Here is a 22,415-nt window from a genome sequence, read left to right as displayed (position 1 = left end):
CGAATGAAAACAAAAAATGCCCAAAAAAAAAACAGAAAACCGAAGAGGAGTAATTTTGAGGTTAAGCAAAAAGATATTTTAGAGAATACACGTACACAGTACATAGTTAAAATAAATCAAAAACAGAGAAGAGGAAGAAATAGTAGTTTTATTTTGGAACAGCATCATTCACGAATAAAATGAAAAATAGGGAACACAAAACTGAACTCTGAAGCACACCAGAACTAAAATGAATGCAACAATCTTATTTCAGGGATAGAAAACAGGAAATCAGACAAAATAGAATAAAAAAAATTGTAACAATGGGACAGAATTAAAAAAATTGGAATAAAATAATGAATAGAGAATTGATGCATAGGGAGGTAAAGACGCCCAAAAACAGAAAGAATGAGGAAAAATAGATCGACAAAAAAACGACTAGACATCAAATCGGCTGGAAATAAAGAGGAAATAAAAAAGAATTACGAAGTGAAAAGAGAAACGAATTTTGAAAAATACAGATCCTGAAAAGTTTAAATTCAAAATAGAAAAGAAAAAGCAATAGTATTTTTCAACAAAACTAGCCGAATAATCTTATTAAATAATAAATATTTTGTAATATCATTCACGAATAACATGAAAAACTGGGAACACAGAACTGAACTCTGAAAGACACCAGAATTAAAATGAATGCAACAATGTTATTTCAGGGATAGAAACACAGGAAACGAGACAAAAAAATCCCAAAAAAAGTATCAAAAGGAAGAAAGGTAAACGGATTAAACTTGGACTACTAATAGAAAAACAGCGAATGAAAACCAAAAAATGCCCAAAAAAAAAACAGAAAACCGAAGAGGTGTAATCTTGAGGTTAAGCAAAACGATATTTTAGAGAATACACGTACACAGTACATAGTTAAAATAAATCAAAAACAGAGAAGAGGAAGAAATAGTAGTTTTATTTTGGAACAGCATCATTCACGAATAAAATGAAAAATAGGGAACACAAAACTGAACTCTGAAGCACACCAGAACTAAAATGAATGCAACAATCTTATTTCAGGGATAGAACACAGGAAATCAGACAAAATAGAATAAAAAAAATCGTAACAATGAGACAGAATTAAGAAAATCGGAATAAAATAATGCATAGAGAATTGATGCGTAGGGAGGTAAAGACGCCCAAAAACCGAAAGAATGAGAACAAATAGATCGACAAAAAAACGACTAAACTTCAAATCGGCTGGAAATGAAGAGGAAATAAAAAAGAATTACGAAGTGAAAAGAGAAACGAATTTTGAAAAATACAGATCCTGAAAAGTTTAAATTCAAAATAGAAAAGAAAAAGCAATAGTATTTTTCAGCAAAAGTAGCCGAATAATCTCATTAAATTTTAAATATTTTGTAATATCATTCACGAATAACATGAAAAACTGGGAACATAGAACTGAACTCTGAAGAACACCAGAATCAAAATGAATGTAACAATGTTACTTCAGGGATAGAAACACAGGAAACGAGACAAAAAAATCCCAAAAAAAAGTATCAAAAGGAAGAAAGGTAAACGGATTAAACTTGGACTACGAACAGAAAAACAGCGAATGAAAACCAAAAAATGCCCAAAAAAAAACCAGAAAACCGAAGAGGAGTAATTTTGGGGTTAAGCAAAAAGATATTTTAGAGAATACACGTACACAGTACATAGTTAAAATAAATCAAAAACAGAGGAGAGGAAGAAATAGTAGTTTTATTTTGGAACAGCATCATTCACGAATAAAATGAAAAATAGGGAACACAAAACTGAACTCTGAAGCACACCAGAACTAAAATGAATACAGCAATCTTATTTCAGGGATAGGAAACAGGAAATCAGACAAAGTAGAATAAAAAAATCGTAACAATGAGACAGAATTAAGAAAATCGGAATAAAATAATGCATTGAGAATTGATACGTAGGGAGGTAAAGACGCCCAGAAACAGAAAGAATGAGGAAAAACAGATCGACAAAAAAACGACTAGACATCAAATCGGCTGGAAATGAGGAGGAAATAAAAAAGAATTACGAAGTGAAAAGAGAAACGAATTTTGAAAAATACAGATCCTGAAAAGTTTAAATTCAAAATAGAAAAGAGGAAGCAATAGTATTTTTCAGTAAAAGTAGCCGAATAATCTCATTAAATATTAAATATTAAATATTTTGTAATATCATTCACGAATAACATGAAAAACTGAGAACATAGAACTGAACTCTGAAAAACACCAGAATTAAAATGAATGTAACAATGTTATTTCAGGGATAGAAACACAGGAAACGAGACAAACAAATCCCCAAAAAAGTATCAAAAGGAAGAAAGGTAAACGGATTAAACTTGGACTACGAACAGAAAAACAGCGAATGAAAACCAAAAAATGCTCAAAAAAAAAACAGAAAACCGAAGAGGAGTAATTTTGAAGTTAAGCAAAAAGATATTTTAGAGAATACACGTACACAGTACATAGTTAAAATAAATCAAAAACAAAGAAGAGGAAGAAATGGTAGTTTTATTTTGGAACAGCATCATTCACGAATAAAATGAAAAATAGGGAACACAAAACTGAACACTGAAGCACACCAGAACTAAAATGAATGCAACAATCTTATTTCAGGGATAGAAAACAGGAAATCAGACAAAATAGAATAAAAAAAATTGTAACAATGAGACATAATTAAAAAAATTGGAATAAAATAATGAATAGAGAATTGATGCATAGGGAGGTAAAGACGCCCAAAAACCGAAAGAATGAGAACAAATAGATCGACAAAAAAACGACTAGACATCAAATCGGCTGGAAATGAAGAGGAAATAAAAAAGAATTACGAAGTGAAAAGAGAAACGAATTTTGAAAAATACAGATCCTGAAAAGTTTAAATTCAAAATAGAAAAGAAAAAGCAATAGTATTTTTCAGCAAAAGTACCCGAATAATCTCATTAAATATTAAATATTTTGTAATATCATTCACGAATAACATGAAAAACTGGGAACATAGAACTGAACTCTGAAGAACACCAGAATTAAAATGAATGTAACAATGTTATTTCAGGGATAGAAACACAGGAAATGAGACAAAAAAATCCCAAAAAAGTATCAGAAGGAAGAAAGGTAAACGGATTAAACTTGGACTACGAACACAAAACCAGCGAATGAAAACCAAAAAATGCTCAAAAAAAAAACAGAAAACCGAAGAGGTGTAATTTTGGGGTTAAGCAAAAAGAATACACGTACACAGTACATAGTTAAAATAAATCAAAAACAGAGAAGAGAAAGAAATAGTAGTTTTATTTTGGAACAGCATCATTCACGAATAAAATGTAAAATAGGGAACACAAAACTGAACTCTGAAGCACACCAGAACTAAAATGAATACAACAATCTTATTTCAGGGATAGAAGACAGGAAATCAGACAAAATAGAATAAAAAAAATCGTAACAATGAGACAATTAAAAAATTCGGAATAAACTAATGAATAGAGAGTTGATGCATAGGGAGGTAAAGATGCCCAGAAACAAAAAGAATGAGGAAAAATAGATCGACAAAAAAAACGACTGGACATCAAACTGGCCAGAAATGAGGAGGAAATAAAAAAGAATTATGAAGCGAAAAGAGAAATTAATTTTGAAAAATACAGAGCCTGAAAAGTTTAAATTCAAAATAGAAAATAGAAAGCAATAGTATTTTTCAGCAAAAGTAAGCGAATAATTTCACTAAATATTAAATATTTTGTAACATCATTCACGAATAAAATGAAAAACTGGGAACACAGAACTGAGCTCTGAAGCACACCAAAATTAAAACGAAAGCAACAATCTTATTTCAGGGATAGAAAAACAGGAAATGAGAGACAAAAAATCCCAAAAAAGTATCAAAAGGAAGTCAAAATAGAATAAAAAAATTGTAATTGAAAAGGAAGTCAAAACTGAATTATAATTTTGTTACTGTTTCCAAAAACCAAAACTCCATAAAAACTTTAACTGCGCTTTAAAACGCGATTATTTGCAACGTAAAAATTTTATCTGTTACGACAGCAAGCCGTAAATTAAAGAAAGGATTATAAATTCCTCGAAAATAATCTTTTAAAACTTTAAGTAGTATTTACTGCAATTATTACGTTCTTAATTATTCATACGTTGAAAAGTTTAAACAAACACGGCGATAAAGCCCATTTTACTTGTACAGACAGCTGTCGCTTTTGATTCCATTTTAAAATATTGGCGAAGACTTAAAATTTTTTATAAACATTTTGTGTCTTGCTAGTAAAAATAAATAAAAAACGTGTTTTCGCTATCTAGAAGCGGTTTGTAAAAAATAATCCAAACCAGACAGGTAAAACCTCCGGAAATAAATACAGTGATAAGGAAGGCATTCACAGAAATGTAAATCTTTGATAAGAAAACGCCAGTCGACTCGATAAATTAATTGTAGTTTGCACGGAAACGATGAAGGTCGTTGATAAAGCAGCGATTGATTATAGGTATTATTATGTTTTTCAAGAAAATTATTATACCGTTAATGACTAATGAGCCAATGTTAACAGTGCCCATTAACCCACGTGTCAGCTTGGTTAAAAGGCAAATTCCACTCTAAAATTAAACACACAACCAGTTCCTTACACGATAATGTGAACAATTTTTCGATACAATAAAAATTATTATTGCCATATAAAAATCTATTTTGAAAAATAATAACAGATTTTATTGGAGCGTCCTAATTTTTCCAAGCAGGTATAGTCAATAGTAAAATTTAACGGCGGGTTAAATTCGTGCTGTCCTGGGCGTTTACGATTTTCCTGACACATTTTGTTAACTAAATCGTGGACTCTCATTCTTGTCACAATCTAGAACGAATTAATTAAAGCCATCTGCTAGCCAGAAACAAACTCAGATCAATCGTAAAAATCCAACGACCGTTTTCACAATTTTCTTTCGTCACATCCGCTCCATCATTAACATTTCGCACGATATTCCACAATTAACAACCATTACACACACCACCAAGGTACACAAACTCATTATTCATACCGCTAATTATTCATAAACTCCATCGATCCATTTCTTTCCCGGATCTCGTTTTTTCATATCTAAATATTCCCGAAAAAAGTGATCCTCTTTTATTCATTTTCTTATTAACCTTCCGTATTGATTTTCGGCATCGTTGTGCTTCGGCGCCAGCTTTAAAACACGTGTGTGTAAAGCGCTAAATGTAAATAAACAATTATAAATAGATCGTGGTTAGGTACCCACATTCATCGATGGAGGCTATGGAGGTCTCGTACGTGGGGTGGCTTCCGGGAAATTCGCGTCGCGACGTGTCTTATGGATTTTCCGCTGCGGGCTGTTAAGATAATTAAAAACTCTTATTTATTAATTTAGTGCAGAGGTCCATTAAGCAAATTGAGTGTTCTAGAAAAAGTGGCGTATGAAGCGGGGTCGATTTTCATTACTTTTGCGCTGTGTGACGCGGTTGGTGGGAGGTTGCTGGAAAAGGCCATTTTATGATTGGGGTTTTTGTTTCAGGTTCCGGGAAGATTTGGTTGGGTTTGGAGCGGCTAATTTTAGGTTTTCTAGACGCTTCGTGACCACCGTCTGTTGACTGGTTCTCGATTTCCAAATTCGGAAGAGATTTTCCGGTTCAGCACAATTTTTGTGAATTTTTTAACAACTTTTCAAAAGTCACAAATTTTCGTAATTTCCCCTTACGAAATTTTTACCTTTTTATTTTTCGTGGACTATATACACGCTGTTTTTTATAAAATCGACACATCGAGATCTATATCCTGTATTTTTTTCCAGATTTTTATTCAAATATTTTCCAAATTCTCAATTTTTCTATACTTCAAATGAAATTTTTGACCTTTTTTCGATCCGTTTTGAAAATTACCTAAATACAATCATATTTTAATTGATTTTTAACTCCACAAGTGATTTTTGGTTTCAGTTCTCCGAAAATTCCAACAATTCTTCCAGAATTGTCAAACGAAATACAGCAATTTTTAGAGTTTTTGTAAATTTTTAACTTGAGACCAAAAATTTCGAAAATCTTGACCACTAACTCACATGTTTTTAGAATTAACAAGTCGAGATTCGTGAATTTTTTGTAGACTTGTAGATAATTTTTCCAAAATCTCACAATTTCAATACGAAATTTTTGACCTTTTTTCGACCACTTTCCAGGATTACCTAAATAGACATTTTAATAATTGATTTCTAACTTGAGAAGTGATTTTCGTCTCCAATTTTTCGAAAATTTCTGAACTTTTTCCAAAATGCCAAATGAAATATGTATAGCAAATTTTTGCATTAAAAAAAAATTAATTTGAGACTAAATATTTAGAAAATATTGATCGTGGGCCACAAACACCTTATATTTTTAGAATTAACCCACTGAGATTTATATCCCTGAATTTTTTGTGAATTTTTAGACATTTTTTTCAAAAGTTCAATTTTTCGGTATAATCAGAATTTTTGAAAAATTGAATTTGAGACCGAATTTTTGTAAAATCTTGATCCTGGACCTACATTTATCACATAACACGCTATATTTTTTTAATCAGCACGTCGGACTCTATAACCCTGAATTTTTTTATGGATTCTTACTTAATTTTTCCAGAGTCTAAATTTTTTAAAAATTCCCCTTTATGAAATAAATTTTTGACCGTTTTTTTAGTCGGCTTTCAACAATTTCCAAATTTACATTTTAATGAATTTCTAAGTCCGGAAGTTATTTTCGGCTTCAGACTCGCCAAATGAAATAAGGCAATTTTAATTTCTTTTTAAATTTTGAATTTAACAACGAAATTTTTGAAAATCTTGGCCCTGGTAAACAAACACGCCATATTTTTAGAATCAGCACGTTGAGATCAGTATTTTTTTGAATTTTTTTTGTGGATTTTAAGACAAAATTTCAATTTTTGGATACTTTAATTTTAATAAAATTTTTGACCTTTTTTCGATCACTTTCGAAAATTGCCTAAATTGATAGTTTTGATCCTCGTCGAGATACATGCCTGAATTTTTTGTAGATTTTTAAACAATTTTTCCAGTCTCAAATTTCCAAAAATTTCCCTTTATGAAAATTTTGATTTTTTTCGATCACTCCCTAAAATTACTTAAATAAATATTTTGGTAAATTTCTAACTCCGGAAGTGAATTTTGGCTTCAGTTCTTCGAAAATTCCTACAACTTTTCCAAAATCGCCAAATGAGATATGGCAATTTTTAGAATTTTTGAAAAATTTCGAAAATCCTGGTCCTTGAGCACAAACACGCTATATTAATAAGAATCGGCATGTCGAGATTTCTGTCTGATTTTTTTGTGGATTTTTAGACATTTTTTCCCAAATTTCAATTTTTTGATAATCAGAATTTTTGATACCGTATATTTCGAAAATCTTGGTCTTGGACCTATATCTATCACATAACACGCTATATTTTTTTAATCAGGACGTCGGACTGAAATTTTTGTGGATTTTTAGACAATTTTTCCAAACTATAAATTTTTCAAAAATTCCCCTTTATGAAATTTTTGGCCGTTTTTTCACCAGCTTTCGAAAATTTCCTAAATGAATATTTTAATAGAGTTCTAACTATAGAAGTGATTTTCGGTTTCAATCCTCCGCAAATTTCTACACTTTTTTCAGAATCTCTTAAAATGTAGAAAATTTTAGTTTTTGAAAAATTTGAATCTAAAAACGAATATTTATAAAATCTTGGTCCTGGACCACAAACACCCTACATTTTCAGAATCAGCACATTGAGAACTATATCTCCGAATTTTTTTGTGGAATTTTAGATAATTTTTCAAAAGTCCCAATTTTTCAAAATTTCCCTTCCTTTCTTTCCTTCAAAATTTTTGACCTTTTCTCCCCAGCTTTCGAAAATTACCTAAATTGATATTTTAAACATGTATTTCAAACTCCAGAAGTGATTTTCGACTTCAATTCTTCAAAAATTCCTACCATTTTCCCAAAATAGCCAAATGTAATATGGCAATTTTTAGGATTTTTGGAAAATTTGGTGAGACGGAATATTTGGAAAATCTTGGTCTTGGACCACAAACACGCTATATATTTAGAATCAGAACGTCGGGCTCTATGTACATATCTGAATTTTTTGTGGATTTTTAGACAATTTTTCCAAGGTCTAAATTTTTCAAAAATTTCCCTTTACGAAATTCACTTTTTTCGCCAGCTTTCGAAAATTTCCAAAATAGATATTCGAAATGGATTTCTAACTCAGAAAGTGATTTTCGGCTTCAGAATCGCCAAATGAAATAAGGCGATTTTTAGAATTTTTACAAAATTTGAATTTAAATATTTCGAAAATTTTGATCTTGGACCACAAACACGCCATATATTTTTGAACCACCACGTCGAGATCTACATCCCTGAATTTTTTGTGGATTTTTAGACAATTTTTCCAAAGTCTCAAATTTCCAAAAATTCCCTTTTATGAAATTTTTGACTTTTTTCTCCCACTTCGGAAAATTAACTAAATAGATATTTTAATAGATTTCTATCTCCTGAACCGTTTTTCGGCTTGAGTTCTTGGAAAATTCTTACTATTTTCCCAGAAACGCCAAAAGAAAGTATGACAATTTTTTGGAATTTAAAAAAAAATTGAATTTGAATACATATTTCGAAAATTCTGACTCTAGACCACAAATGCGCTATATATTTTTGAATGACAAGGTCGAGATCTACATCCCCCAATTTTTTGTAAATTTTTAGACAATTTTTCCAAAGTCTCAAATTTCCAAAAATTCCCCTTTATGAAATTTTTTACTTTTTTCGCTCACTTCCGAAAATTAACTAAATAGATATTTTAATAGATTTCTATCTCCTGAAGCGTTTTTCGGCTTGTGTTCTTCGAAAATTCTTACCATTTTCCCAGAAACGCCAAAAGAAAGTATGACAATTTTTTGAATTTAAAAAAAAAAATGAATTTGAATACATATTTCGAAAATTTTGACTCTGGACCACAAATACGCTATATATTTTTGAATCACCAGGTCGAGATCTACATCCCCCAATTTTTTGTAGATTTTTAGACAATTTTTCCAAAGTCTCAAATTTCCAAAAATTCCCCTTTATGAAATTTTTGACTCTTTTCGCCCACTTCCGAAAATTAACTAAATAGATTTCTATCTCCTTGAAGCGTTTTTGGCTTCAGTTCTTCGAAAATTCTTACGTTTTTTCGAGAAACGCCAAAAGAAAGTATTGCAATTTTTAGAATTTTTGAAAAATTGGAATTTGAATATTTCGAAAATTTTTATCTTGGACCACAAACACGCTAATTATTTTTGAATCACTACGTCGAGATCTACATCCCTGAATTTTTTGTGGATTTTCAGAAAATTTTTCCAAAGACTCTAATTTCCAAAAATTCTCTTTTATGAAATTTTTGACTTTATTCAACCACTTTCGAAAATGACCTAAATAGATATTTTAATAGATTTCTTTCTCCTGAAGCGCTTTCTGGTTTCAGTTTTTCGAAAATTCTTACGATTTTTCGAGAAACGCCAAAAGAAAGTATCGCAATTTTTAGAATTTTTGAAAAATTGGAATTTGAATATTTCGAAAATTTTTATCATGGACCACAAACACGCTAATTATTTTTGAATCGCTACGTCGACATCTACATCCCTGAATTTTTTGTGGATTTTCAGAAAATTTTTCCAAAGACTGCAATTTCCAAAAATTCTCCTTTATGAAATTTTTGACTTTATTCGACCACTTCCTAAAATTACCTAAATAGATATTTTAATAAATTTCTTTCTCCTGAAGCGCTTTCTGGCTTCAGTTTTTCGAAAATTCTTACGATTTTTCGAGAAACGCCAAAAGAAAGTATTACAATTTTTAGAATTTTTGAAAAATTGGAATTTGAATATTTAGAAAATTTTTATCCTGGACCACAAACACGCTAATTATTATTTTTGAATCACTACGTCAAGATCTACATCCCTGAATTTTTGTGGATTTTCAGAAAATTTTTCCAAAGACTCTAATTTCCAAAAATTCTCCTTTATAAAATTTTTGACTTTATTCGACCACTTTCGAAAATTACCTAAATAGATATTTTAATAGATTTCTTTCTCCTGAAGCGCTTTCTGGCTTCAGTTTTTCGAAAATTCTTACGATTTTTTGAGAAACGCAAAAAGAAAGTATTTAAATTTTTTAGAATTTTTGAAAAATTGGAATTTGAATATTTCGAAAATTTTTATCCTGGACCACAAACACGCTAATTATTTTTGAATCACTACGTCGACATCTACATCCCTGAATTTTTTGTGGATTTTCAGAAAATTTTTCCAAAGACTGTAATTTCCAAAAATTCTCCTTTATGAAATTTTTGACTTTATCGACCACTTTCGAAAATTACCTAAATAGATATTTTCATAGATTTATTTCCCCTGAAGCGCTTTCTGGCTTCAGTTTTTCTAAAATGCTCACGATTTTTCGAAAACCGCCAAAAGAAAGTATTGCAATTTTTAAAAATTTTGAAAAATTTGAATTTGAATATTTCGAAAATTTTTATCGTGGACCACAAACACGCTAATTATTTTTGAATCACTACGTCGAGATCTACATCCCTGAATTTTTTGTGGATTTTCAGAAAATTTTTCCAAAGATTGTAATTTCCAAAACTTCTCCTTTATGAAACTTTTGACTTTATTCGACCACTTTCGAAAATTACCGAAATAGATATTTTAATAGATTTCTTTCTCCTCAAGCGCTTTCTGGCTTCAGTTTTTCGAAAATTCTTACGATTTTTCGAGAAACGCCAAAAGAAAGTATTGCAATTTTTAAAATTTTTGAAAAATTGGAATTTGAATATTTTGAAAATTTTTATCCTGGACCACAAATACGCTAATTATTTTTGAATCACTACGTCGACATCTACATCCCTGAATTTTTTGTGGATTTTCAGAAAATTTTTCCAAAGACTGTAATTTCCAAAAATTCTCCTTTATGAAATTTTTGACTTTATTCGACCACTTTCGAAAATTACCTAAATAGATATTTTCATAGATTTATTTCCCCTGAAGCGCTTTTTGGCTTCAGTTTTTCGAAAATTCTTACCATTTTTCGAGAAACGCCAAAAGAAAGTATTGCAATTTTTAGAATTCTTGAAAAATTGGAATTTGAATATTTCGAAAATTTTTATCCTGGACCACAAACACGCTAATTATTTTGGAATCACTACGTCGACATCTGCATCCCTAAATTTTTTGTGGATTTTCAGAAAATTTTTCCGAAGACTCTAATTTCCAAAAATTCTCCTTTATGAAATTTTTGACTTTATTCAACCACTTTCGAAAATTACTAATTATATTAAAAATTATTAATGTTTTCAGAATTTGTTAAATAAATCTACATTTCAAAGTTAGTTGAGCTGAAGTGTTGTTGTTTTTCTTTAAAACGTTTGTATTAATGTTAAAACATTTTTTTTTTTTTGTAAAATACTTGTTCAATTGTTTGGAAAAGTTGTAAATCAATACACCATGTGTTAAAATTGCGGTCACTTGATAGTCTTTGCAGAAATAGTTGTTGTTTACAGTTTTTGCCAACAAAATGCTTTTTCTTTGAAGTTTTCCTGTGTAACAAGTAATAACTGTAAAAAGTGCAGTAAATCATTGTTCTCATACTCTGCTACTCATACGTCAAACTCAAGTTGAACAAACTGTAACGCTACTTCCACACCACCGTTGCTTCAATTTATAAGCTTATAAGTGAGGCGGCGCACCACCTTGTCGCCCCAAAATCTCGCTTTCTCTTCACCAATTCCCGCGGTTTGCATCATCACCGAAAAATGGGACCAAATCGCAATCTCCCGCGAAAATCCATCTCGGTCACATTGTTCGGATTTCCCACACGAAAATCCACAAATCATACATCGCATCTGTCTATTTTAGAAACGCAACCTACTTAGAGTTTGTTGCTTCCGAAGACACTTAAATAGACTCACCGCGACTTTTTGAGGAATCGGCCTTTGACAACGTGCAATTTGCGCTCCTTCGCCGGTTCTTCGCGTTCCTCGAACCCTTGCACGAAGCACAACATCACAACAACGTTCACTACAGGGCCATGCTGGAAATTTTCGAAAAACGGCACTACGACATGGCGGCGGGCACGAGCGCGGGGGGCGGGCCGGCGGCGGCGGCGTGGGCGGCTGGAGGGCAGGTCGGGCACCGCTGACACATGGCAGGCGATCGCGAAGACCCAGCTCGAACGACGTGCTCGTGAATGACCGACTCCAGGACGACTGAACGGTACACGTCGCTAGGCGGATTTGCCGGACAGAGCCGGAATAAGAGGGAAAAGCCGCGGAGGATACGCGGAATCGCACGAGTTTTACTGCGACGGTGATGGTAAACTCGATTACCCAGCTGGGTGTCATGACGCATGGAATATTCTAATCAACTTTGTAACACTCAATTTGGCCCTAATTGCCCTAATTTAATTAAAAACAGTCATTTAATTAGTGGACACCAGAGTCAAACGTGCGAACTCTCTGCTAATCCATTGGAATAAAAATCCTCAAAGATGGTGATTTTGTGAATTTCCCTATTCATCACGCGTCTCCGCTTATCGATTACGCCACATGGAGGGTAGACTGTAATATTACGTCGATACGGCACTGTCTAGTGGGTTTCTCATGGCAACGAGTTCAGGAGTGACTCGTGCTGCAAAGTCTCCCCTTCTGCGGACAGGAAAGGTGAGACCACAAGAAAAAGAGCGCGAATAAATTAACTCTAATTGCATGTTTTGTTACATAAGCTCTGATGTAACGGCGGTGTCGTGTGAACTGGACGGCAAATTCGAAACGACGATATTGGGTCGAGAGAGCGGTTATTTGATTAGTGTGGGGCCCAATTTTTGTTGTTACGGCCCCCGTGTCTGCCATTTTTGAGATGACGTCATGATCTGTCAATCTGATGATAACGTCAAACGATGTTGTCACTCTGAAAGTTAGGTTATGATATTTTAATAAAACACCACAAGTCTTCAAGGTCTTCAAGATTGTTTTAAATTCTTGATAAAAAACACAAAGACACTAGAAGTACTTTTACTATGTAATTTTCAAAAGAAAACTTACGATTGTGTCAAATTAAAAAAAAAGATATTAGAAGTCTCCAAAATCCTTTATAATAAAAAAAAACTACCAGGATCCCAAAATTCTTGTAAAAAATATACACCAAGAGCCCCAAGATTCTGTCACACTAAAAAAAGACACAAGGAGTCACCAAGATCCTTTTAATTTTTCAAAAAAAAGACACCGAAGTCCAAAAATTCTTTTCACTTTTTTCAAAAGCAAAACATTAGGAGTTAGCCAGAGTTTAAAAAAAATTGACACCAAGGCCCCCGAAGATTCTATTAAATTCTTATACTTTTTTTAAGCAAAACACAAAATTCTTCCAAAAAGAAGACACTAGAACGGCAAGATTTTTTAAAACTAAAAAAGAAGCCCAAAGATTCTTTCCAGTTTTTCAAAAAAAAGTACCAAGTTCACAAAATTCTTTCAACATTTTCAAAATTCCATTAAGAAACCTTTGAAAAATTAAATATGTAGTTTTAAATTCTCAAAAAAAGACACCAGAGGTTCCAAGATTATTTCTTTATTTTTCAAAAACAAGACATCAGGGACCTATAAAATTCTTTCAAATTTTTAAGACTCTTCAGACTATTAAAATTCTTTTAAATTCGTAAAAAAAAGATACTAGTAACTCCAAGATTCGTTTAAATTCTTAAAAAGAAACACCAGAAGAGCAAACATTTTTGAAAGTCACTACAGGCCTAAACACTCTTTTAAATTCTTAAAAAACATACTAATTACTTCAAGATTCTGCTAAATTCTTAAAAAAAAGTAGACAGCGGTTCCAAGACTATTTTTTTTAACAAAACATCAAGGAACCGTAAAATTCTTTCAGTTTTTGAAAAAAAAGACTCCACAGACACCACATTTCTTTCAAATTTTTAGTAGTAACTCCAATTTTTTTTTAATTCTTATAAAAAAACACCAAAAGCACCAAAGCTCTTCAAAATTCTTTAAAAAATTGGACCCCAGGGACGAAAGATGGTGTGTTTTTTTCAAAAATAAAACACAAAAGGTTTTCAGAGTTTTTGTAAAATTTTTGTAAAAGCCATTACTGGTCTGAAAATTCTTTTGAATTCTAAACAAGGCACCAAGGGTTCCAAAGTTCTTTCAAATAAAAAAAAAGATACTAATAACTCCAAGATTTTTCCAAATTTCTTTCAAAAGACACTATGATCCTTTATAATTTTTCGAAAAAGAAAGAAACCCAAGATTCTTTCAATTCTTTTCAAAATAGGACACCAGGGGCCTCCAAAATTTTGTAAAACTGAAAAAAATATTAGGAATCTCGAAAGTCCTTTGTAAGTAAAAAAAAAATAATAAATAACACCAGGGTCCCAAAATTCTTTAAAAAAATACATATTCACCAAGAGGTCCCAAGATTCTTTCATACTAAAAAAAGACACTAGGAGTACCCAAGATCTTAATTTTTCAAAAAAAGTCATCGAAGTTTTTCAAAAACAAAACACCAGGAGTTACCAAGAGTTTTTTAAAAAATAGGCACCAAGGGCCCCGAAGTTTCTATTAAATTCTTATACTTTTTTTTAAGCAAAACACAGTGGCCCATAAAATTCTTCCAAAAAGAAGACACTAGAAAGCCAAGATTTTTTAAAACTAAAAAAGAAGCTCTAAGATTCTTTCCAATTTTTCAAAAAAAGGTAACAAGTTGACAAAATTCTTTCAACTTTTTCAAAATTCCATTAATAATCCTTTGAAAAATTAAATATGTAGTTTTAAATTCTCAAAAAAAAGACACCAGAGGTTCCAAGATTATTTCTTTATTTTTCAAAAACAAGACATTAGGGACCTGTAAAATTCTTTCAAATTTTTAAGACTCCACAGACTATCAAAATTCTTTTAAATTCGTAAAAAAAAAGATACTAGTAACTCCAAGATTCGTTTAAATTCTCAAAAAGAAACACCAGAAGAGCAAAAATATTTGAAATTTAAAAAATGGACCCTAGGGTCCGATTGATCGTTTTTTTTTCAAAAATAAAACACCAGGAGTCCCCAAGAATCTTTTAAAACTTTTGTAAAAGTCACTACAGGCCTAAACGTTCTTTTAAATTCTTAAAAAACATACTAATTACTCCAAGATTTTGCTAAATTCTTAAAAAAAAAGTAGACAGCGGTTCCAAGACTATTTTTTTTTTTAACAAAACATCAGGAAACTGTAAAATTCTTTCAGTTTTTGAAAAAAAAAAAGACTCCACAGACACCAAATTTCTTTCAAATTCTTACTAGTAACTCCAATTTTTTTTTTAAATTCTTAAAAAAAACACCAAAAGCACAAAAGCTCCTCAAAATTCTTGAAAAAATTGGACTCCAGAGACGCAAGAATGCGTGTTTTTTTCAAAAATAATACACAAAAGGTCTTCAGAATTCTTGTGAAATTTTTGTAAAAGCCATTAGAGGTCCGAAAATTCTTTTAAATTCTAAAAAAGGCACCAAGGGTTCCAAAATTCTTTCAAATTAAAAAAAAAGAAACTAATAACTCCAAGATTTTTCTAAATTTCTTTCAAAAGACACTAAGAAGCCTCCACGATCCTTTATAATTTTTCGAAAAAGAAAGAAATCCAAGATTCTTTCAATTTTTTTCAAAATGGGACACCAGGGGCTTCCAAAATTCTGTAAAACTGAAAAAAATATTAGGAGTCTCGAAAGTCCTTTGTAATTAAAAAAAAATATACCAGGGTCCCAAAATTCTTTAAAAAAATACATATACACCAAGGGGTTCCAAGATTCTTTCATACTAAAAAAAGACACTAGGAGCCCCCAAGATCCTAATTTTTCAAAAAGGTCATCGAAGTTTTTTCAAAAACAAAACACTACGAGTTACCAAGAGTTTTTAAAAAAATAGGCACCTAGGGCCCCGAAGATTCTATTAAATTCTTATACTTTTTTATAAGCAAAACACAATGGCCCATAAAATTCTTCCAAAAAGAAGACACTAGAACGCCAAGATTTTTTTAAACTAAAAAAGAAGCCCTAAGATTCTTTCCAATTTTTAAAAAAAAGGTACCAAGTTGACAAAATTCTTTCAACTTTTTCAAAATTCCATTAAGAATCCTTTGAAAAATTAAATATGTAGTTTTAAATTCTCAAAAAAAAGACACCAGAGGTTCCAAGATTATTTCTTTATTTTTCAAAAACAACACATCAGGGACCTGTAAAATTCTTTCAAATTTTTAAGACTCCACAGACTATTAAAATTCTTTAAATTCGATAAAAAAAGATACTAGTAACTCCAAGATTAGTTTAAATTCTTAAAAAGAAACACCAGAAGCCCAAAAATTTTTGAAATTTAAAAAAAAATGGACCCTAAGCCCCGATTGAATGTCTTTTGTTCAAAAATAAAACACCAGGAATCCCCAAAAATATTTTAAAACTTTTGTAAAAGTCACAACAGGCCTAAAAATTCTTTTAAATTCTTAAAAAACATACCAATTACAACAAGATTTTGCTAAATTCTTAAAAAAAAGTAAACAGCGGTTCTAAGACTATTTTTTTTTAACAAAACATCGGGGAACTGTAAAATTCTTTCAGTTTTTGAAAAAAAAAAAGACTCCACAGACACCAAATTTCTTTCAAATTCTTACTAGTAACTCCAAATTTTTTAATTCTTAAAAAAAACACCAAAACCGCAAAAGCTCCTCAAAATTCTTTAAAAAATTGGACTCCAGAGACGCAAGATTGCGTGTTTTTTTCAAAAATAATACACAAAAGGTCTTCAGAATTCTTGTGAAATTTTTGTAAAAGCCATTACAGGTCCGAAAATTCTTTTGAATTCTAAAAAAGGCACCAAGGGTTCCAAAATTCTTTCAAATAAAAAAAAAGATACTAATAACTCCAAGATTTTTCTAAATTTCTTTCAAAAGCACTAGAAGCCTCCATGATCCTTTATAATTTTTCGAAAAAGAAAGAAATCCAAGATTTTTTCAATTTTTTTCAAAATAGGACATCAGGGGGCTCCAAAATTTTATAAAACTGAAAAAAATATTAGGAGTGTCGAAAATCCTTCGTAATTAAAAAAAAAAATATATACCAGGGTCCCAAAATTCTTTAAAAAAATACATATACACCAAGAGGTCCCAAGATTCTTTCATACTAAAAAAGACACTAGAAGCCCCCAAGATCCTAATTTTTCAAAAAAAGTCATTGAAGTGTTTTCAAAAACAAAACACCACGAGTTACCAAGAGTTTTTTAAAAAATAGGCACCAAAGGCCCCGAAGATTCTATTAAATTCTTATACTTTTTAACAAAAACAAAACACAGTGGCCCATAAAATTCTTCCTAAAAGAAGACACTAGAACGCCAAGATTTTTTAAAACTAAAAAAGAAGCTCTAAGATTCTTTCCAATTTTTCAAAAAAAGGTACCAAGTTGACAAAATTCTTTCAACTTTTTCAAAATTCCATTAAGAATCCTTTGAAAAATTAAATATGTAGTTTTAAATTCTCAAAAAAAAAGACACCACAGGTTCCAAGATTATTTCTTTATTTTTCAAAAACAAGACATCAGGGACCTATAAAATTCTTTCAAATTTTTAAGACTCCACAGACTATTAAAATTGTTTTAAATTTGTAAAAAAAAGATACTAACTCCAAGATTCGTTTAAATTCTTACAAAGAAACACCAGATGAACAAAAATTTTTGAAATTAAAAAAAAATAACCCAGGCTCCGATTGATCGTCTTTTTTTTCAAAATTAAAACACCAGGAGTCCCCAAAAATCTTTTAAAACTTTTGTAAAAGTCACTACAGGCCTAAAAATTCTTTTAAACTCTTAAAAAGACTATTTTTTTAACAAAACGTCAGGGAACTGTAAAATTCTTTCAGTTTTTGAAAAAAAAAGACTCCACAAGACTCCACAGACACCAAATTTCTTTCAAATTCTTAGTAGCAACTCCAATTTTTTTTTAAATTCTTAAAAAAAAAACACCAAAAGCACCAAAGCTCTTCAAAATTGTTTAAAAAATTGGACTCCAGAGACCCAAGATTGCGTGTTTTTTTCAAAAATAATACACAAAAGGTCTTCAGAATTCTTGTGAAATTTTTGTAAATGCCATTACAATTCCGAAAATTCTTTTTCATTCTAAAAAAGGCAGCAAGGGTTCCAAAATTCTTTCTAATAAAAAAAAAGATACTAATGACTCCAAGATTTTTCTAAATTTCTTTCAAAAGACACTAGAAGCCTCCATGATCCTTTATAATTTTTCGAAAAAGAAAGAAACCGAAGATTCTTTCAATTTTTTTCAAAATAGGCCACCAGGGGCCTCCAAAATTCTGTAAAACTGAAAAAAATATTAGGAGTCTCGAAAGTCCTTTGTAATTAAATATATACCAGGGTCCCAAAATTCTTTAAAAAAATACATATACACCAAAGGGTTCCAAGATTCTTTCATACTAAAAAAAAACACTAGGAGCCCCCAAGATCCTAATTTTTCAAAAAAGTCATCCAAGTTTTTTCAAAAACAAAACACCACGAGTTACCAAGAGTTTTTTAAAAAATAGGCACCAAGGGCCCCGAAGATTCTATTAAATTCTTATACTTTTTTTTAAGCAAAACACAGTGGCCCATAGAATTCTTCCAAAAAAAGACACTAGAACGCCAAGATTTTTTAAAACTAAAAAAGAAGCCCTAAGATTATTTCCAGTTTTTCAAAAAAAGGTACCAAGTTGACAAAATTCTTTCAACTTTTTCAAAATTCCATTAAGAATCCTTTGGAAAAATTAAATATGTAGTTTTAAATTATCAAAAAAAAGACACCAGAGGTTCCAAGATTATTTCTTTATTTTTCAAAAACAAGACATCAGGGACCTGTAAAATTCTTTCAAATTTTAAAGGCTCCACAGACTATCAAAATTCTTTTAAATTCGTAAAAAAAAAGATACTAGTAACTCCAAGATTCGTTTAAATTCTTAAAAAGAAACACCAGAAGAGCAAACATTTTTGAAATTAAAAAAAAATGGACCCTAGGCTCCGATTGAATGTCTTTTTTTTCAAAAATAAAACACCAGGAGTCCCCAAAAATCTTTTAAAACTTTTGTGAAAGTCACTACAGGCCTAAAAATTCTTTTAAATTCTTAAAAAACATACTAATTACTCCAAGATTTTGCTAAATTCTTAAAAAAAATAGACAGCGGTTCCAAGACTATTTTTTTTAACAAAACATCAGAGAACTGTAAAATTCTTTCACTTTTTGAAAAAAAACTCCACAGACACCAAATTTCTTTCAAATTCTTAGTAGTGACTCCATTTTTTTTTAAATTCTTAAAAAAAAAACACCAAAAACACCAAAGCTCTTCAAAATTCTTTAAAAAATTGGACTCCAGAGACGCAAGAATGCGTGTTTTTTTCAAAAATAATACACAAAAGGTCTTCAGAATTCTTGTAAAAATTTTTGTAAAAGCCATTACAGGTCCGAAGATTCTTTTGAATTTTAAAAAAGGCACCAAGGGTTCCAAAATTCTTTCAAATAAAAAAAAGATACTAATAACTCCAAGATTTTTCTAAATTTCTTTCAAAAGACACTAGAAGCCTCCATGATCCTTTATAATTTTTCGAAAAAGAAAGAAACCCAAGATTCTTTCAATTTTTTTCAAAATAGGCCACCAGGGGCCTCCAAAATTCTGTAAAACTGAAAAAAATATTAGGAGTCTCGAAAGTCCTTTGTAATTAAAAAAAAATATATACTAGTGTCCCAAAATTCTTTAAAAAAATACATATACACCAAGGGGTTCCAAGATTCTTTCATACCAAAAAAAGACACTAGGAGCCCCCAAGATCCTAATTTTTCAAAAAAAGTCATCGAAGTTTTTTCAAAAACAAAACACCACGAGTTACCAAGAGTTTTTTAAAAAATAGGCACCAAGGGCCCCGAAGATTCTATTAAATTCTTATACTTTTTTTTAAGCAAAACACAGTGGCCCATAAAATTCTTCCAAAAAGAAGACACTAGAACGCCAAGATTTTTTAAAACTAAAAAAGAAGCCCTAAGATTCTTTCCAATTTTTCAAAAAAAGGTACCAAGTTGACAAAATTCTTTCAACTTTTTCAAAATTCCATTAAGAATCCTTTGAAAAATTAAATATGTAGTTTTAAATTCTCAAAAAAAGACACCAGAGGTTCCAAGATTATTTCTTTATTTTTCAAAAACAAGACATCAGGGACCTATAAAATTCTTTCAAATTTTTAAGACTCTTCAGACTATTAAAATTCTTTTAAATTCGTAAAAAAAAGATACTAGTAACTCCAAGATTCGTTTAAATTCTTAAAAAGAAACACCAGAAGAGCAAACATTTTTGAAAGTCACTACAGGCCTAAACATTCTTTTAAATTCTTAAAAAACATACTAATTACTCCAAGATTTTGCTAAATTCTTAAAAAAAAAAATAGACAGCGGTTCCAAAACTATTTTTTTTTTTAACAAAACATCAGCGAACTGTAAAATTCTTTCAGTTTTTTTGAAAAAAAAAAAGACTCCACAGACACCACATTTCATTCAAATTCTTAGTAGTAACTCCAATTTTGTTTTTTTACTTCTTAAATATAAACACCAAAAGCACCAAAGGTCTTCAAAATTCTTTAAAAAATTGGACTCCAGAGACGCAAGATTGCGTGTTTTTTTCAAAAATAATACACAAAAGGTCAGAATTCTTGTGAAATTTTTGTAAAACCAATAGAGGTCCGAAAATTCTTTTGAATTCTAAAAAAGGCACCAAGGGTTCCAAAATTCTTTCAAATAAAAAAAAAGATACTAATACCTCCAAGATTTTTCTAAATTTCTTTCAAAAGGCACTAGGAGCCACCAAGATCCTAATTTTTCAAAAAAAGTCATCGAAGTTTTTCAAAAACAAAACACCACGAGATGCCAAGAGTTTTTTTTAAAAAATAGGCACCAAGGGCCCCGAAGATTCTATTAAATTCTTATACTTTTTTTTCAGCAAAACACAGTGGCCCATAAAATTCTTCCAAAAAAAGACACCTGAACGCCAAGATTCTTTAAAACTTTTTCAAAAATAAAACACCACAGTCCCAAAATTCTTTTAAAATATATACATCAAGTTTTTTTAAATACATACTTAAAAAAACGTTAGAGGCCCCAAGATTTTTTTTTTTTTCAAAAACAAATCAGTCCGTAAAATTCTTTCAAAAATAAAACACCAGAAGCCCCAAGATTCTTTAAAACTAATAAAGAAGCCCTAGGATTCTTTTCAATTTTTCAAAGAAAGGTACCAAGTTCCCAAAATTCTTTTAATTTTTTCAAAAACAAAACACTAAAAGCAATAAGAATCCTTTGAAAAATTAAATTGCTTCACATTCTTAAAAAAAACAACACTAGTGACTCCAAGATTCTTCTAAATTGTCAAAAAAAAAAAAGATTAATTAATTTAAATTTTTAAAAAAAGACTCCACAGACATCAAAATTCTTTCAAATTCTTAAAAAAAAGATACTAGTAACTCCAAAATTCTTTCAAATTCTTAAAAAACACCAGAAGCACCAAGATTCTTCAAAATTCTTTAAAAAATTGGACCCCGGGGACCGCAAGATTGTGGTTTCTTTCCAAAAATAAACCACCAAAGATCTCCAAAATTGTTTTAAATTTTTTGTAAAAGCCATTACACGCCCGAAGATTTTTTAAATTCTGGAAAAGGCACCAAGGGTTCCAAAATTCTTTCAAATTATTTAAAAAAAGATACTAATACCTCCAAGATTTTTCTAAATTCTTACAAAAAAAAAAAAACACAAATTTCGTGCGATCATTTATGATTTTCCAAAAAAAGATCCCCCCAAGATGTTTTCAAATTTTTTTCAAAAATAGAATACCAGGGACTTCCAAAATTCTATAAAAATGAAAAAGATATTAGCAGTCTCCCAAATCCTTTGTAATTTAAAAAAAAAACACCAGGGTCCCAAAATTCTCTAAAAAATGTCCACCAAGAGCTCCCAAGGTTCCTTGAAACTAAAAAAAGACTCTAGGAACCCCCAAGATCTTTTCTAATTTTTCAAAAACAAAACAGCAGGGCATGAAGAATCTTTTAAAAAGTTAACTCGAAGAATCCCGAACATTGTTTTAAATTCATAAAAAAAAACACCACAAACCCCAATATTCTTCAAATTAAAAAAAAAAATAGGCCCTAGAGGCCCCAAGATTCTTTTTTTTTTCAAAAACAATTCATCAGTGGCTCGTAAAATTCTTTCAGATTTAAAAAATACACTAGAAACACCAAAAATAAAACTTCAGAGACCCCAATATTTTTTAAATTAAAAAAGGTACTAGCAAGCTCAAAGATTCTTTCCAAT

At 30.5% G+C, this 22,415-nt stretch overlaps 1 protein-coding gene across 6 annotated transcripts in view; it reads right to left on the bottom strand.

The window, feature by feature from the left end:
• Nucleotides 1-22,415, bottom strand: part of LOC135125303 (GRAM domain-containing protein 2B-like) — a 75,583-nt gene that overhangs the window by 23,041 nt on the left and 30,127 nt on the right. The window contains exon 1 of one of the 6 annotated variants that reach the window (XM_064050778.1): nucleotides 11,981-12,897. The exons of the other annotated variants lie outside the window; for them this stretch is intronic. Within the exon in view, the coding sequence (XP_063906848.1) occupies nucleotides 11,981-12,075 (95 nt within the window). The 5' untranslated portion in view covers nucleotides 12,076-12,897. Of the gene's footprint in view, nucleotides 1-11,980; nucleotides 12,898-22,415 lie in introns of those variants that run through there. 6 annotated transcript variants of the gene reach the window in all.

This window comes from Zophobas morio, unplaced genomic scaffold, assembly GCF_036711695.1.
Source record: "Zophobas morio isolate AGI-343-1 ecotype UQ-CSIRO unplaced genomic scaffold, CSIRO_AGI_Zmor_V1 ptg000008l, whole genome shotgun sequence".
Classification (NCBI taxonomy): Eukaryota; Metazoa; Arthropoda; class Insecta; order Coleoptera; family Tenebrionidae; genus Zophobas; species Zophobas morio.
Note: the sequence above shows the minus strand (reverse complement) of the source record. Positions and strands in the feature narration are given on the sequence as shown.